Source organism: Erpetoichthys calabaricus, chromosome 8, assembly GCF_900747795.2.
Source record: "Erpetoichthys calabaricus chromosome 8, fErpCal1.3, whole genome shotgun sequence".
In the NCBI taxonomy this organism is placed as follows: Eukaryota; Metazoa; Chordata; class Cladistia; order Polypteriformes; family Polypteridae; genus Erpetoichthys; species Erpetoichthys calabaricus.
The window spans coordinates 6,681,614-6,697,528 of record NC_041401.2 but is presented as its reverse complement, the minus strand read 5'-3'; the positions used below and the strand labels follow the sequence as shown (position 1 = coordinate 6,697,528).

The 15,915-nt window shown below is 42.6% G+C and overlaps 1 protein-coding gene across 4 annotated transcripts in view; it reads left to right on the top strand.

The window, feature by feature from the left end:
* pde1a (phosphodiesterase 1A, calmodulin-dependent) overlaps positions 1-15,915 on the top strand; it is a 517,554-nt gene that overhangs the window by 476,609 nt on the left and 25,030 nt on the right. For 3 of the 4 annotated variants that reach the window (XM_051930634.1, XM_051930636.1, XM_051930637.1), the window contains 2 exons: positions 4,372-4,492; positions 8,427-8,507. In XM_051930634.1, coding sequence (XP_051786594.1) covers positions 4,372-4,492; positions 8,427-8,507 — 202 coding nt within the window. The remainder of the gene's footprint in view (positions 1-4,371; positions 4,493-8,426; positions 8,508-15,915) is intronic. The other variant, XM_051930635.1, reaches the window with a different exon arrangement.

Here is a 15,915-nt window from a genome sequence, read left to right as displayed (position 1 = left end):
AAGCATAGCACATCATGTGTAAAACACGGTGGGGGCAGTGTGATGGCTTGGGCGTGCATGGCTGCCAGTGGCACTGGGACACTAGTGTTTATTGATGATGTGACACAGGACAGAAGCAGCTGAATGAATTCTGAGGTGTTCAGAGACATACTGTCTGCTCAAATCCAGCTAAATACAGCAGTCAAATTGATTCATGATACAGATGGACAATGACCCAAAACATACAGCCAAAGCAACCCAGGAGTTTATTAAAGCAAAGAAGTGGAAAATTCTTGAATGGCCAAGTCAGTCACCTGATCTTAACCCAACTGAGCAGACATTTCACTTGTTGAAGACTAAACTTCAGACAGAAAGGCCCACAAACAAACAGCAACTGAAAGCCGCTGCAGTAAAGGCCTGGCAGAGCATTAAAAAGGAGGAAACCCAACATCTGGTGATGTCCAGGAGTTCAAGACTTCAGGCTGTCATTGCCAGCAAAGGGTTTTCAACCAAGTATTAGAAATGAACATTTGATTTCCAGTTATTTAATTTGTCCTGAAATGAAGGGATTGTGTTCAAACAATGCTTTAGTTGCCTCACATTTTTTTGCAATCGTTTTGTTCACCCCACTGAATTAAAGCTGAAAGTCTGCACTTCAACTGCATCGGAGTTGTTTCATTTAAAATTCATTGTGGTCATGTACAGAACCAAAATGAGAAAAAAGTTGTCTCTGTCCAAATATTTATGGACCTAACTGTATCTATCTATCTATGTAAACCGTGAGTGCGGCAATTATTTAATTAAAACTGGCCATTTTGACCCACTATACCACAGAGGCATTCACTGGTACTTTTAGGTGGGCTTTTAAACTTTGAACTTTTCCTCTATCCAGTGATGTGCGCTATATGTTTCTATCTTATACACTTTGCTTGATATAAATTTTTGAAATCTGCTCTTACACTTTGAATAGCCCTGTATACGTGGTGTGTCACAAAAATAACCTGATTGGAAAAAAATAATATTTATTGATGAATTACAGAATTCTAAACCTTGTCACCTTCTCTGTACTCCCCCTCCCGATCTCTACACCACTCCATATGTATCTTTTGATTGAAACAGCGCTGGAAGTTCTTCTTGCTTGAGTCTCTTCAACGGGCTTCTGTCTTCACTTCATCCATTGAAGAAAAATGTGTTCCCTTCAGGTCACTTTTGATTTTTGGGAACAGCGAGCTAAATCAGGCGAATAGGGAGGAGGATCGAGGACAGGAATGTATTTGTCAGTCAAAAACTGCTTTACGGAAAAACCATTGTACGTGGGAGCGTTGTCTTGGTGAAGCCCACCTCCTCCCCGACTGACCTGGGCGTTGAATGTCTTCCACATTTTCTTGTCCTTCCTTGAAACACTTGTGCCACTCAAAAACTTGTTTCTGAAACAAACTGTTATCGGTGTACACTCTTTTTATCATTTCATAAGTTTCTGTGGCCGTTTTGTTCAGTTTCACAAGAAATTTGGTGTTGATTTGCTGTTCGATTTTTTTTCACCCGACATTGTCGCAGCAACTCGTGTAGCGATTGTTGTGCAAATACTGACTGGGCTATTCACAGGATATACCTAGCTGGTCGGTCAGCGGTTTGAGAGGGCGTGTAAGAGGGGATATACTTCTATGATTCACGTCCGCCTGACCTCCAGACGGTTTTCCAGGAAAGCCCAAGCCCAGTCCTGTTATTTTTGTGTGTCACCTCGTATGAACATCTACGCGTGGAAGTGTGTTTGTCTGTCTGTCCGGCCCGCAAGTGCGAGGCTACAGCTTGAAGCACAAAGAGCCGGCGAGGCGGCCCCAAGTGAACAAGTTGGAAGAAGAAAGAAGTACGAGGCTACAGCATGAAGCTGAAAGAAGGCAACTCCATTGCCGCAGCGAAACCACTGAGGAAAAAGAAACAAGTGAGGAACTCGCTTAGCAAAACAGAACCGCTGAGTCTGCATTTCAATTTTTTTCTGACAATTTCAATAGTTTCTAGAAAGCCTGGACTTACACAGCCATTTAGTAAATAATGAATTAATTAAACAAGTACAACACCTGGAAAAGTATAATGAAAATCAAGATGAAAATGTTAAAAAAAAAGACAAATACATTTTCCCCATGTAACTGCTTAGTAGTTTAATGGTTTTTTTTTTACCAAACTTAGTTTTCTAATTTCTACAGGTGCTGGTCATAAAATTAGAATATCATGACAAAGTTGATTTATTTCAGTAATTCCATTCAAAAAGTGAAACTTGTATATTAGATTCATTCATTACACACAGACTGATGTATTTCAAACGTTTATTTCTTTTAATGTTGATGATTATAACTGATAACTAATGAAAGTCCCAAATTCAGTATATTGGAAAATTAGAATATCAATTAAGATCAATGCAAAAAAAGGATTTTTAGAAATGTTGGCCAACTGAAAGGTATGAACATGAAAAGTATGAGCAGGTACAGCACTCAATATTTAGTTGGGGCTCCTTTGGCCTGGATTACTGCAGCAATGCGGCGTGGCATGGAGTCGATCAGTCTGTGGCACTGCTCAGGTGTTATGAGAGCCCATGTTGCTCTGATAGTGGCCTTCAGCTCTTCTGAATTGTTGGGTCTGGCGTATTGCATCTTCCTCTTCACAATACCCCATAGTTTTCTATGGGGTTAAGGTCAGGCGAGTTTGCTGGCCAATCAAGAACAGGGATACCATGGTCCTTAAACCAGGTACTGGTAGCTTTGGTACTGTGTGCAGGTGCCAGGTCCTGTTGGAAAATGAAATCTGCATCTCCATAAAGTTCGTCAGCAGCAGGGAGCATGAAGTGCTCTAAAACTTCCTGGTAGACAGCTGCGTTGACCTTGGACCTCAGAAAACACAATGGACCAACACCAGCAGATGACATGGCACCCCAAACCATCACTGACTGTGGAAACTTTACACTGGACCTCACGCAACGTGGATTCTGTGCCTCTCCTCTCTTCCTCCAGACTCTGGGACCTTGATTTCCAAAGGAAATGCAAAATTTACTTTCATCAGAAAGCAGCAGTCCAGTCCTTTTTGTCTTTAGCCCAGGCGAGACGCTTCTGACGCTGTCTCTTGTTCAAGAGTGGCTTGACACAAGGAATGCGACAGCTGAAACCCATGTCTTGTATACGTCTGTGTGTGGTGGTTCTTGAAGCACTGACTCCAGCTGCAGTCCACTCTTTGTGAATCTCCCCCACATTTTTGTATGGGTTTTGTTTCCCAATCCTCTCCAGGGTGCAGTTATCCCTATTGCTTGTCCACTTTTCTCTACCACATCTTGTCCTTCCCTTCGCCTCTCTATTAATGTGCTTGGACACAGAGCTCTGTGAACAGCCAGCCTCTTTAGCAATGACCTTTTGTGTCTTGCCCTCCTTGTGCAAGGTGTCAATGGTCGTCTTTTGGACAACTGTCAAGTCAGCAGTCTTCCCCATGATTGTGTAGCCTACAGAACTCGACTGAGAGACAATTTAAAGGCTTTTGAGTTAATTAGCTGATTAGAGTGTGGCACCAGGTGTCTTCAATAATGAACCTTTTCACAATATTCTAATTTTCCGAGATACTGAATTTGGGACTTTCATTAGTTGTCAGTTATAATCATCAACATTAAAAGAAATAAACATTTGAAATACATCAGTCTGTGTGTAATGAATGCATCTCATTTACAAGTTTCACTTTTTGAATGGAATTACTGAAATAAATCAACTTTGTCATGATATTCTAATTTTATGACCAGCACCTGTATATTGTTCCCAAACACAGAATCTGGGAAATATCAGTTTACTTAATTAGCCCAGGAGTCCAATTACAAAACAGAAGCTGGTTGGAACAAAAACCAGCAGCCACCATGGGTCCCCAGGACCAAGTTTGAGAATCCCTGAACTAAACTATCGGCAGAGTCTGCACTGTGCGTGTTTAAAGCACCCATAAACCATCACAAATGTATTGTGTTGCGTCAGCTTCTGTCCATTACGGTTACTGTGTAATTTCCAGATTGCTTACTTTTTGATTAACCTTTAATATAACAATAACTTGAAAACTTTTTAAAGGTGCCATAATTGTCAAAATCAAGGCTTAATCACTTTCTAGTAACGCAGTCTGGTTTGCTGAACTGTATAGAGGTCACTTCCACCTCTTTCTACATTCTGAGAGTCCTAATATGACCTGAGCCTTATCTGCAGGACGTCATTCTGGATTGTAATATTGTGTATTTCTTGTCTATTTCAAACTTGATTTGAGGAGCTAAATGTCCCCCTTCGAGGACGGTGGAGAAGTGTAGATATAAGTTGGCTTAGCACGCTTTTTTTACACAGGCTTTTTTTGTAATGTCCATCTGTCTGTCGCCTTCTGCAGGTTTCATTGACTTCATTGTAGAGCCAACGTTCTCTGTGTTAACTGAAGTGACAGAGAAGATGATTTCTCCTCTTATAGAGGAAGCACTAAAGTCAGCAGCCGATGCAACACAAAAGTCCAGGTACGTATGTGGATTGAGAGGACTGTAGCCTGGTCAGTTCCGCTGTGGAGCAGATTGCCTTGACTGCTTTAAGGCGTTATTTTAATACGCATAAAAACATTTGGGTCTCAAAACATCGAGGTTGTGGGCTATTGAAGGCGGTACACAAGTTTAAGATAAACGTCGGGAGTCTCTGCAGCATCTCCTGTACCTCTTGGTTTAAGACTGAACAGACACTTCCTGTCCCAGAGGGTTCTTATAATGGTGGGGGCGGAGCTAGAGGTGTGGCCACAAACCCTGTTCTGGGTTTTCACTTCTGGAGATGGAAAAAGAAAATGACTGAAATGAGAATGGAGATGGAAAGACCGAGACACACGCTGAATGGAAGTTAAGCCGGATAACTGGTGTGTTTATTTATCAAAATATGATTCACAGTCGCGCTTCTAGCAGAGTCACCGTCCACTGTTAAAGCTGTGGGAAACGCCTTGTAAAAACCACAGTCACTTAAACAAGACAGCACTTATTTAGTGTCCCTGATCTTTGTCCAGTGTTGTGTGCCGTGTCCTTCTCCATCAACCCCTTAGGGCTGGGATATAATTGATGCGACGCGACACGTGCACTTGAGGATGCTGCTGCTACGCAAGCAGTGCACTTACTATACTTGTACATGTTTTTAAGTAAATCTGGAGGATTCCACCAGGTGGCAATATGTGAGACATCCTCATGGTGAGAAAACAATGTCCGGTCTCGCTGTGTTGTGAGTTGAGAGTAGAAAGATGTCGACGATAAAACTTCTCTACATTCTGATGCTGTTGCGAAGGTGCAAAAAAGACGGCAACAGCGACAAAACACAGCTTCAGCAGAATCCTCACTTCTTTTATTGGACAATTTACACTTTGCACAGACATATCTGTCTCTTAATTTGTGTCCATTCCGTCTTGTACATTTCCATAGAGCTGGCATGCATGTTTGTCACAATGGACAGAGGTCATCACAATATAAAGATAACAATAATTTCTAACCTGCTCTGTCAGCTCTTCCTTGAAGTGTTCAGCCATTTTGATAGTAAACAACGATGCCAACGTCACGTACCGTAACTTGAGCACACTGCGCCACCCAAATTTTTGCTTTTGACGATGTGCTCAGAAGTCACGTCAAAAGAGCGCTGGGAACGCGTGGCAGCCATGATGCGTGTACATAAGCGCTCTTTGAACGTTAAGTATAAATCTGTCTGCGAGGGACTATTCATAATGTGAATTTCCCATTGGGATTAATAAAGTATCTATCTATCTATCTATCTATCTATCTATCTATCTATCTATCTATCTATCTATCTATCTATCTATCTATCTATCTATCTATCTATCTATCTATCTAATGCTCTGGGAGTCCCCAAATGCCTTCTTGACACTTCCTGGACTTGTAAGGTACAACAATAAAGTTCCAGGAGTTCCTGGAATGCAGAGCTCAGTACACCTGTTAACATTTTGCTGTCAATCATCTCATGTTCAGTTGGGTTTAAGTCCATGCTCTGGCTGAGCCACTGAAGGACATTTCCAGAGTTGTCATTGCTTTGTGAAACTTCAGTCCAGTCTGAGGTCCATGGAGGTCTGGAGTAGATTTTCATTAAGGACATCTCTGTGCTTTGCTTTGTTCAGCCTTCCCTCAACCCTAACTAGTCTCCCAGTCTGACACCATAATGCTTCAGAGTTGGAATGGTATTGCACAGGTGCCTGGTTTCCTTCATACACAAAGATTACAATTCAGGCCAAGCAGCTCAATATTGGTTTCATCAGAACAGAGAATCTCATTTCTCACAGTCTGAGAGTCCTTCAGATGTCTTTTCGAAAAATCCAAGTAGGCTTTCATGTGTCATCTGGCCGCTTTGCCACAAGGCCCAGATTAGTGGAGTGTTGCAGTGGTGGTTATCCTTCTGAAAGGCTCCTCAATCTCCACACAGCTTTTCTGGAGCACAGCCAGAGTGAGCATTGACTTCTTGGTGATCTCTCGTATCAAGGCCCATCTCCCTTAAATGTTCAGTTTGGTTGCATGGCCACCTCTGGGAAGAATTATCCATCCATCCATTATCCAACCCACTATATCCTAACTCTGGGGTCACGGGGGTCTGCTGAAGCCAATCCCAGCCAACACAGGGTGCAAGGCAGAAGACAAACCCCAGGCAGGGCACCAGTCCACCGCAGGGTGCGCACACACACACAACGCACACACCATCTCACTCTTGTCCATTGGCCATGTTAGTGTTGTTTTCTTGAAAGGCTTCATTAAGGTTGATAACTCTGTCCTTCTTGACCAAATTATAAATCCAGTTTCAATTGCTTATTCAGTCTGCACTTACTGTATCTGCAAACCCCCTGTGATCACCTGTTTAGGAAATGTTCCCTAAATTTCTTTACCCTCCCTCCCCCAAACCCCCCCCCCCCCCCCCCCCCCACCTATATGAGGGTCGACCCAAAAATAGCTCAGGCAGCACAGTTTAATTCTCAAATATTCCATCAAGTATCATAGAGTCTGGTCAATGAGTCCAGCAAGTGGCACTGAGTTGAGTGTGTATTTTGTCTGTCCATCTATCTATATCTATCTGTTGTGGAAAGCTTGAACCCGACACACACAGGCAGACACAGAACATCTTAAAACACACTCGCTTTAATTGCAACCCCTATTTACAAACCCAAGCCCCAGTGCAATAATCACCAACACAGTTCTTTAAACTTCCTTGTTTTCCTTCTTCTCCCTATCGCTTACAACTCCTCCCAGGAAAGCTCTGTCCACTTCCACCCGACGCCGGCTCCCCGATTGGAGTGAGACTGCCTCTTTTATATCTTCCCCGGATGTGCTCCAGGTGCTCGATGACAAGCTTCCGGCAGCACTTCCCAATGTGGCAGAAGTGTTGCCCTTGCACCTGGAAGCACTCCAGGCATACATCTCTGGTCCCTGGTCCTGCAGCACTTCCTGGTTTGGCGGAAGCGCTGCCTTCCAGGGCTCCACAAGTATCTGGGTGCCCCCTGGTAGTGACCACGGGCCCCAACCAGGTTGAGCTTCCAAGCTGTGCTCCCGTGGCCCCCATGCAGACCAGGGTGGCTGCCCTCTCGTGGCCCGGGGAAGGTATTGCTCCTCTCCCTCACCCTCCAGGCATCCCTGCTGGGCAGGACCCCTGGCCATCTGCCACACTATCTATCTATCTATCTATCTATCTATCTATCTATCTATCTATCTATCTATCTATCTATCTATCTATCTATCTATCATATAGTGCCTTTCTATCTATTCATAATATAGTGCCTTTCTATCCAGCTAGATCCTTTGTAAACAATGTCAAAATGCTAATGTGGATGAAGATGTAGTCATGCGGACACAGTCTTAGTTTCTGTGAACTATAATGATGTCAGTAGGCAGAGTTATACTTGAAGAGGTGGACCCACTTAAACCACACCACCCCAATAAGCACTCTTACTGTAGGCTCAGCCTGAAATGAGGGGTACATCAAGGAAAATTGTGTCTTTGTCCCAAACATTATGGATGGCACTGTAAAAAATGTGTGTGGCTGCAATGCAACACGAGTTACGTGAGAATTCTTTTTCCTTTTCTCCATGGACGTTTTCACATCGTTTGGCACCATCCTGCATTGGCCGCCTGTCAACTATTCATAGTTAAATTTCTCCACAAAAGCTTGAGATTAAAAATTGTTTTCGGCATCCACTAAAAAGTAACATAAGTAACATTTAAAATAATTTCATATTTGGGTGGAGTATTCTGTTAAGTACGAGGTTTGTACCTCCCTGTCCATTTTGTTCAGTTGTCACCTACCCAGTGTGATCGCAGTGTCCTAGACCTTGAACAGGTACACAGCTTCTCATCTATTGAATGATTTTGTAAGCTTTATTAACCAAGAGACTGACGGTTCTTCTTCTTCTTCAAACTTCCTCTTCTTCTTCAGTCTCACGATGAAGCAGATGTGGGATCAGAGTCAGCCAACTCGTGATGGTAAACCCAACCAGTTAGTCACACTCCCAGAAAGGTCAGTGAGCTTACAATCTCCATGAAATGGAGTGGCCATGTCACAGTCGAGTGTCTCTTCTTGTCACATGTCGTGGGTGGTTTATGTATATCTAATGTCCAGTCCAATGTGTTGTCTTAACTTCAGTGTGAGTCCAGCCTGAACACAATGGCCCTGATTGTTATAATTGGTTTGCTCAAAACAAACATATGGCACTTAGACTGGGAAATGACGGAACAAAATTGAAAAGGGAGGAAAAATTCGGGAGTGCTCTCCCCTAGACATTCTCGTATACTCAGATATGGGGATTAATATTTGAGGAGTAAACCGCAAAAAAATGATTATATTTTAATATAATGTACATTAAAGAACTATCAAGAACAAATCAAATCAAATGAATAATATTAACAATTACTATAAAAGTAAAGTTGAATAAAGCGACAGCTGCATAAATAAAAAGAAAATGGAGCATGTGTTCCGGTAAAGTACCATGTCCGGTTAGCGGAAATAGCCCAAAATTTGGTAGAAATCTACGGTTTGTACCTAATACTTGTATGCAAAATTTGGTTGACCGAAGTGAAAGCATACTCAAGTTATTGTGATTACTCACACACACAGACAGACACACTGACATAATTCCAAAAATTGTATTTTTGGACTCGGATAGGTCTAGAACGTCGAGATTCATGAAAATCTCGAAATGCAATTTTTAAAGAACTCCAATACTTTCCCTATACTTTGTATACAAGAAAGTCAGGGAGGTCTAAAATGTCGAGATTCGTAAAAATCTCACCATCGAATTTTTGGACAGTTACAATACTTTCCCTATACTTTGTGGACGCTTGAGGGCGCTCTTGCCCCATGAAACCCAACAGACAGATGTTCAGGACACACGTTTAAAAGCACCAAGCAGAATTTTAATCCTTTTCTTAAATATAGTGCCCCAAATCACCACAATTCACAATAATCACAATACTATAATTCTCCTCCCAGCAGCTCCGTCACACTCCCTCCCAACTCTGGCTCTCTCTCTGCTCAGTCTCGACCAGTCCTTTATATTCCTTGACCCGGAAGTACTCCTTCTCTTCTTCTGGGTCAAATGACACCTCATCAGTTCTTAAGCAACCTGAAAGTACTGTGAGCTTCTGTCCTCCTGACTCCAAAGTACTTCTAGATTGTAGGGAAAGTAGGAGTCCCCAGGTCCTTTATGAACTACCCCTGGCAGCACCCACGGCACCCAACAGGGCTGAGGAAATGGACTCCATGTCCCAGGATGCCCTGAGGGAATCCGGGGTATAGCTACCATACAGGGGAGCTGCCACCTAGCGTTCTGGGGGAGGCAGTGTCCTGAAAATTCTGCCTACTTCCATTCTTTCAGTTCAGGGACGTCCCGGCCGGAATGAGCTGCCGGCCGTTTATCACAACTTCATATATGAGAAAGTTGAAAGGGCTGGTTTTTGATTTGTAGGTCAAAATAAATGGAAAACAAACAAAATTTTTGAGAATTTTGAGAAATCTTCCCAATATGTATCATCATCCAGCTCTGTTGATGTTTGTTATTTCTTCAGCAACAACTGTTCTTCAGAAAAATTCATAGGTGGGCCTCTCCATCTTTGTGTCCGAATGCAAACATCACAGCATGCAGGACGCCCAGCATATGGGTTAGCGGGTTCCATTGGTTTCATTATTTTATTTAGTGTATTTAGTGTATGTCTTATTTTTATTTAAATGTTAATCCAAGGTGGGCCTGACCTCCTAATTATGCAGTCGTTTGAAATCCTATTTATGTTTTGCTTTTTTTACCTTCTTCCAACAATTATGTGGATCAATACTCAATGACATTTTCTTAGTTTGGCATTCAGTAAGTTTTAAGGCTTTTGTATTCACTGATGGACCAGTGTACCCTTATGCCCCATTGTAAGCTGCAAGGATAGACAAGGATTTTTTTAATTAATAAAGAATGGTTCACTTTACAACATGGCAAATTAATATTCTCCATGATTATGAAGAAATATCTTCAACTTGAAAAATACCAAATTCATCCTTTAAGGAAAATTCCAGTTCTAGCTCTCCTTGTCCTTATGCTCCTCAGCTCTACACTTGGGGGTATCCTGTGCTTGGCGTTGTTGAGCTGTGTGACAGTTTGTTTTCTTTTAAGGGATTCATTTTGTGGTAATATTGACCGTAATTGTTAACCCTTTGATCCTGGCAGGCCGGTTTTGGGCCAGCCGCAAAGCAGTATATAGTAATCCCTCACTACTTCGCGGTTCACTTTTCGCGGATTCACGACTTAGCAGGTTTTTAAATATAGTAGTAGTATTTCCTAGTCTAAGAACAACAAAACAAGTTCGGTGACTAAGTGCGTTGTAACACGGGCTGTGATCTGTTACATGGGAGGGAGACGACAAATCACAGCTTCCCGCTTTGTAATCGGGCCTGTGATTGGTGCTTTGACTGATGCCTAGATCCCACAGTATCTCCCCTTGTCATTTCGCTTCAAGCTTTTTCGCCGAGCGGTTTACTTTACACTGTGCTGTGTGTGATTTTTGTGTGGATTCTTTGTGTTGAACTTCGCTTCAATTTTCACCCCCTGCAATGGCTCCCAAACGTGCTCCTTCTTCCAAGGATGGTGCTGAGCCTAAACGACAACGAAGAATGATGATGATCGCTGTATACTCAGAAGGCCAGTACACCTATCTATCGTCATAACCCTGATGACCTGAATAACAGCCTGCAGACATCTGCTACAGTACGCTACTCTACTCTTGAAATCTTGACCTCTGCTTCTATTGAGACATACAGTATTCTTGAAAGGCCACTACACCTCTGTGCGGTCATAACGTAGCTGGCAGGAATATCGGCCTTCTCTGTATTAGATTACACACGTAATATACCGCCAGCTGGTTATGCTGCTTACGTAAGTTACACTGCCGCTTTGTTACGCGCAGGTCACTTTTGGTTTTTCTCGGAAGTTCTGAAGAAGACAACAGAAAGAATTTCAGTTGTACTTTAGCATAGGATCAACTCAAAACAATCAGTGCTTTTACCACATCTGCTCCATGAGATGTTTCTTCCCTGAGCTCGCTTTAGGACATCAGTGAACGATGAGACAAGTGTACCACCCTAGTCAAACTCCCCACCTGGCACTCACCCCAGCGCAGGTTGCATCATACCTGAGGAAATTCGGTCATTTAATACCAGAAGAGAGAGCCCCATGAGGAAGGAGTGATCTATGGCGATTGACTGGAGGATGCTGAAAATCATTTCTTCATTGCTTCTGGCACTAGCACCTGTTTTGAAGCACATCACTCAAAGATGCAGTTTTCGTGTTAGTTCTTTATAGAGGACTAGACAAAGAGCCCGTTTTGACAACGTAAGATGAAACGGGCACGAGTGGAATAGTAATAAGTATAAGCACCACAAACCTGATATAGGTGTATTGAATGAATGCATAATTAGGCCTCGAGCTGTAGTCAAAATCGCCTTTCAGACCTCTAGAGCTTTAATCGAAGTCGCCTTTCTCTTTGAATTTTTGCGGCCGTAAATCCGCTGCCTCCCGCGATGTTGGGGTTGGATGTCGGTCGAAGGCGCCTTTCTCTTTGAATTTTCGTGGCCGTAATTCCGCCGCCTGCCATGATATTGGTCTCGTAAGGTTTTTCGGGCAGCTGCGCAGAAGGCGACTGCGCATTCGGCTTCGGATGGACGTGAGTGAGTGAGTGAGTGAGTGAGTGAGTGAGTGAGTGAGTGAGTGAGTGAGTGAGTGAGGAGACTGGTGAATTATGTATTAAGATGGTAGAAAACAATAAAAACTGCAAGACTGTAAGTGATGCAGCTTGTGGTCCAGATCTAATTATGCAATTTTCATTACGCTATAACTTACTAATTTTATTACATAGAGAATTCACGGCACCTGCCCTGCACATAGACATTTCACTTAAAATTCTTTTTGTTGCCCAGTGTTTCTCAACCTTTAAGTATTTGCGACCCAAGTTTTCATAACAGTTTTAATTGCGCCCCCCCTAACATTTTTTGAAAGGAGCCCACTAATACCAATTTGTTCTTTTTTAATTAATGATAAATCATAGATACATATTTTATTATACCTACTTAACTTTTATCAACATTTATCTAACTCTATATTTATTTTTCTAGTATCAGAATATAGTTTAAGTTAATTTGTTTTGGTTTCAATAAATGTATTTTTCATATTTTTGATTCTTGTTTTCTTTTTTCCACATCTTTGCGCCCCCCTTTTTATTACTTCGCGCCCCCCTAGGGAGGCCCACCCCACAGGTTGAGAACCACTGTTGTTGCTGATAGATGGCAGCACCTGCCCTGCATTCCAAAATGGCGGGGAGACGGTTGTCAGTCAAACAGTTGCATAATTAGATCTGGTATAGTATCAATGTGTTATAACAGTGTGGTCTATCACCATCATCATATAATAACATTTTACTTTAATAAATCAAAATATTTAGTTTCCAAAATAGTTGAAGATTGCTGGGGAGGCCGTGTCTGCGTGGGTTTCCTCCGGGCGCTCCGGTTTCCTCCCACAGTCCAAAGACATGCAGGTTAGGTGGATTGGCGATTCTAAATTGGCCCTAGTGTGTGCTTGGTGTGTGGGTGTGTTTGTGGGTGTCCTGCGGTGGGTTGGCACCCTGCCCAGGATTGATTCCTGCCTTGTGCCCTGTGTTGGCTGGGATTGGCTCCGGCAGACCCCAGTGACCCTGTGTTTGGATTCAGCGGGTTGGAAAATGGATGGATGGATGGGGAGGCTAGGGTTATATGGTTACAGTGCCAAAACACTGAGGAGGGCAAGCATCATAGGGTTAATTTTGTGAACATTGTATGTGCTATAAGATCCTTAAATCTGACTTATACTTGAGGGTCACATGTTGAAAATGATATCAGGTTTGGAGATGTGCCCCCTGATTAAGCTAGAGCACAAGGTGTTTTCGCCACACGCTGCCCCCTTCTTGAAGTCTATGCCCACCCAGCTCCTTGGTTTTGCTTGGTTCGATTGTTGTCTGGCACCACCAAGTGTAAGATGTCTCATCAATTGTTGGTGAGTAGGCCTCTGATGGCAATGTCATCTGCAGATATAATGATGGTCGATGGCCACAGAGTTATAGCAGGCGGCCCAGCTCACAGTTCTGTGGAGTTGAGTTCCTGTGTGGAGGGTCAGCATGGAGGATGTGATGTTTCCAGTCCACACATGCTGAGATCTGTTAGTTAGGAAGCTGCAGAAGGTGGCGCTTTTAATTTTACATTTATTTATTGAACTAGCTTCTTTGATTGTTCATTTCTTGCTAAACAATTTTGACTTGAATTCACTGCATTAAATAGTCAATTCCTTTAAAGAAGATAATTGCATAATTGTCTCAACAAATTACAATGGCTTTGTCAGCTTTTCCCAATTGTCCCAGCTGTTCACTATCTGTGATTTTTTTTTCTTTGAAAGCTGAATTCTAAACACACTAATTCAAAAAAATGCAAGCGGTGAAAATGCAAACAGGCAGACAAATGCAGGCAGATATCATAAAAAAGATCAGCCACAAAAGATTCAGACACCACCAGAATACAAAAAGCACAGAAACAATGAAGCACAAGAACAAGAGGCTTTAGTTAAGGTGGGGCGTATAAGGTTAAGATAACACTAGAATTACCAAAGCCTATGATAATATGCGTAAACCCGGCCCACCTTAAATCCCTTCGCTCCTCTCCATTCAGCGTCTTTTGTCTTGTAAATGTGTCAATAAGCAAAAGCAGTAAGCAGCCTGGTATCCCATACTCCCATCGCCACAGAAACAGCAAAAATTGCTCTCCCAACTCAAGCCTTGTTTATCTGTTAGTGAGATAGTAACTGGAGCCTTTCCTGAAGTATTAATTAGTTCAAACACCATTTAGCTGCAAGTTGATAACGTCAGTGCTTTACAGTAACAATCTGCAGATAATCTTTTTCAATCAATTCAATATTATTTATGCTTACATAATTACATTCCCCTTCATATATTTCCAGAGAAATTACTTTTTTTTGTTCTCAATTAGTTAACTTACCTAAAGCACCAGGAGAGGGCGCTGCTGAGTGAGCTGTTGCTCAGCCCAGTGTTTGACTTACTGGCATTTCGCATTCGAGTGGCTGTCAGATGAATAAAAAGAGGAAAATCTACAAAACATACAAGTTCAAGCAACCACTCTTAAGGTCGAACTGAAACAGTAAACTTACTGCTAGTTGAAGTTGCACCAAACGTTTCTCTATTTTAGGATGGACAAGTGTGCAAATTCACCAATGATTTTCAACGGGAAAATGTGAAATGTCAACATTTTGTACGCTTCAATCTGTTTGAGATATCTGGATGAAAATTGAATAGTCTCGACAAATATCTTTGACGGAAAAGTGTGCCACATCTCAACAAAACGGGCGCAGGGGAAGGCTGAGCTTTTTCATGCAAACAGACAGATTGACTGACATGGGCTCTTGTAATTGGGTGCTTTGCACTTTATATACAAACGTATCTAATAAAGAAACAAAGGGCAGTGATGTGAAGCCTATGTACAGCCCCAGCTCCGTCGGGTTGTCAGTAATGGGGCGAGGACAACTGTGCTTTAAGACCGGGGCTTGGTTGGTAAATGCAATTTTCAGTCGTGTAATTTGACCCGGTGCAGCAATGGAATCAGTGACTGTGATTAGTAAACCTGACATACCCTGCAACAAAAAGTCATGTAATGTGACGTTGGCTTTAGTCCTTGCATTTGTATAATATTTTGAGTTGTATCTGTTATTTTGTACTACTGTAATTGAAGTGTATATACATTAGTTTTCTGTGTTTATATACCCTGCCTCCTGTATGTGGAGCAGAAGGGGGGGGGGTCATCTGATGATGCAGTGGGGTGTGTGACTGACCCCAGCTGTAGAAAAATGAGAAACAGCTGAGCTCACTACAGGTGGCTTTCATTCCTGTTTTTGATTTTTACTTCTGTTTATTTGCTGAATATTTTAGCTTTTGACCCCCTGTATTTATTTATTCAGTCGGTCAGTCGTCGTCCAACCCGCTATATCCTAACACAGGATCACGGGAGTCTACTGGAGCCCGTCCCAGCCAGCACAGGGCGCAAGGCAGGAACAAATCCCCGGGCAGGGCGCCAGCCCAACGCAGGGCGCATACACACACACACACCAAGCACACACTGGGGACAATTAAGGATTGCCAATGCACCTAACCTGCATGTCTTTAGACTGTGGGAGGAAACTGGAGCAGACACGGGGAGAACATGCAAACTCCATGCAGGAAGGACCTGGGAAGTGAACCCGGGTCTCCTAACTGCGAGGCAGCAGCGCTACCCACTGCACCACCGTGCCGTTATTACCATTATTATTATTGCTATTAATAATAATAATAATGTTTATATAGCATCTTCCATACATTTT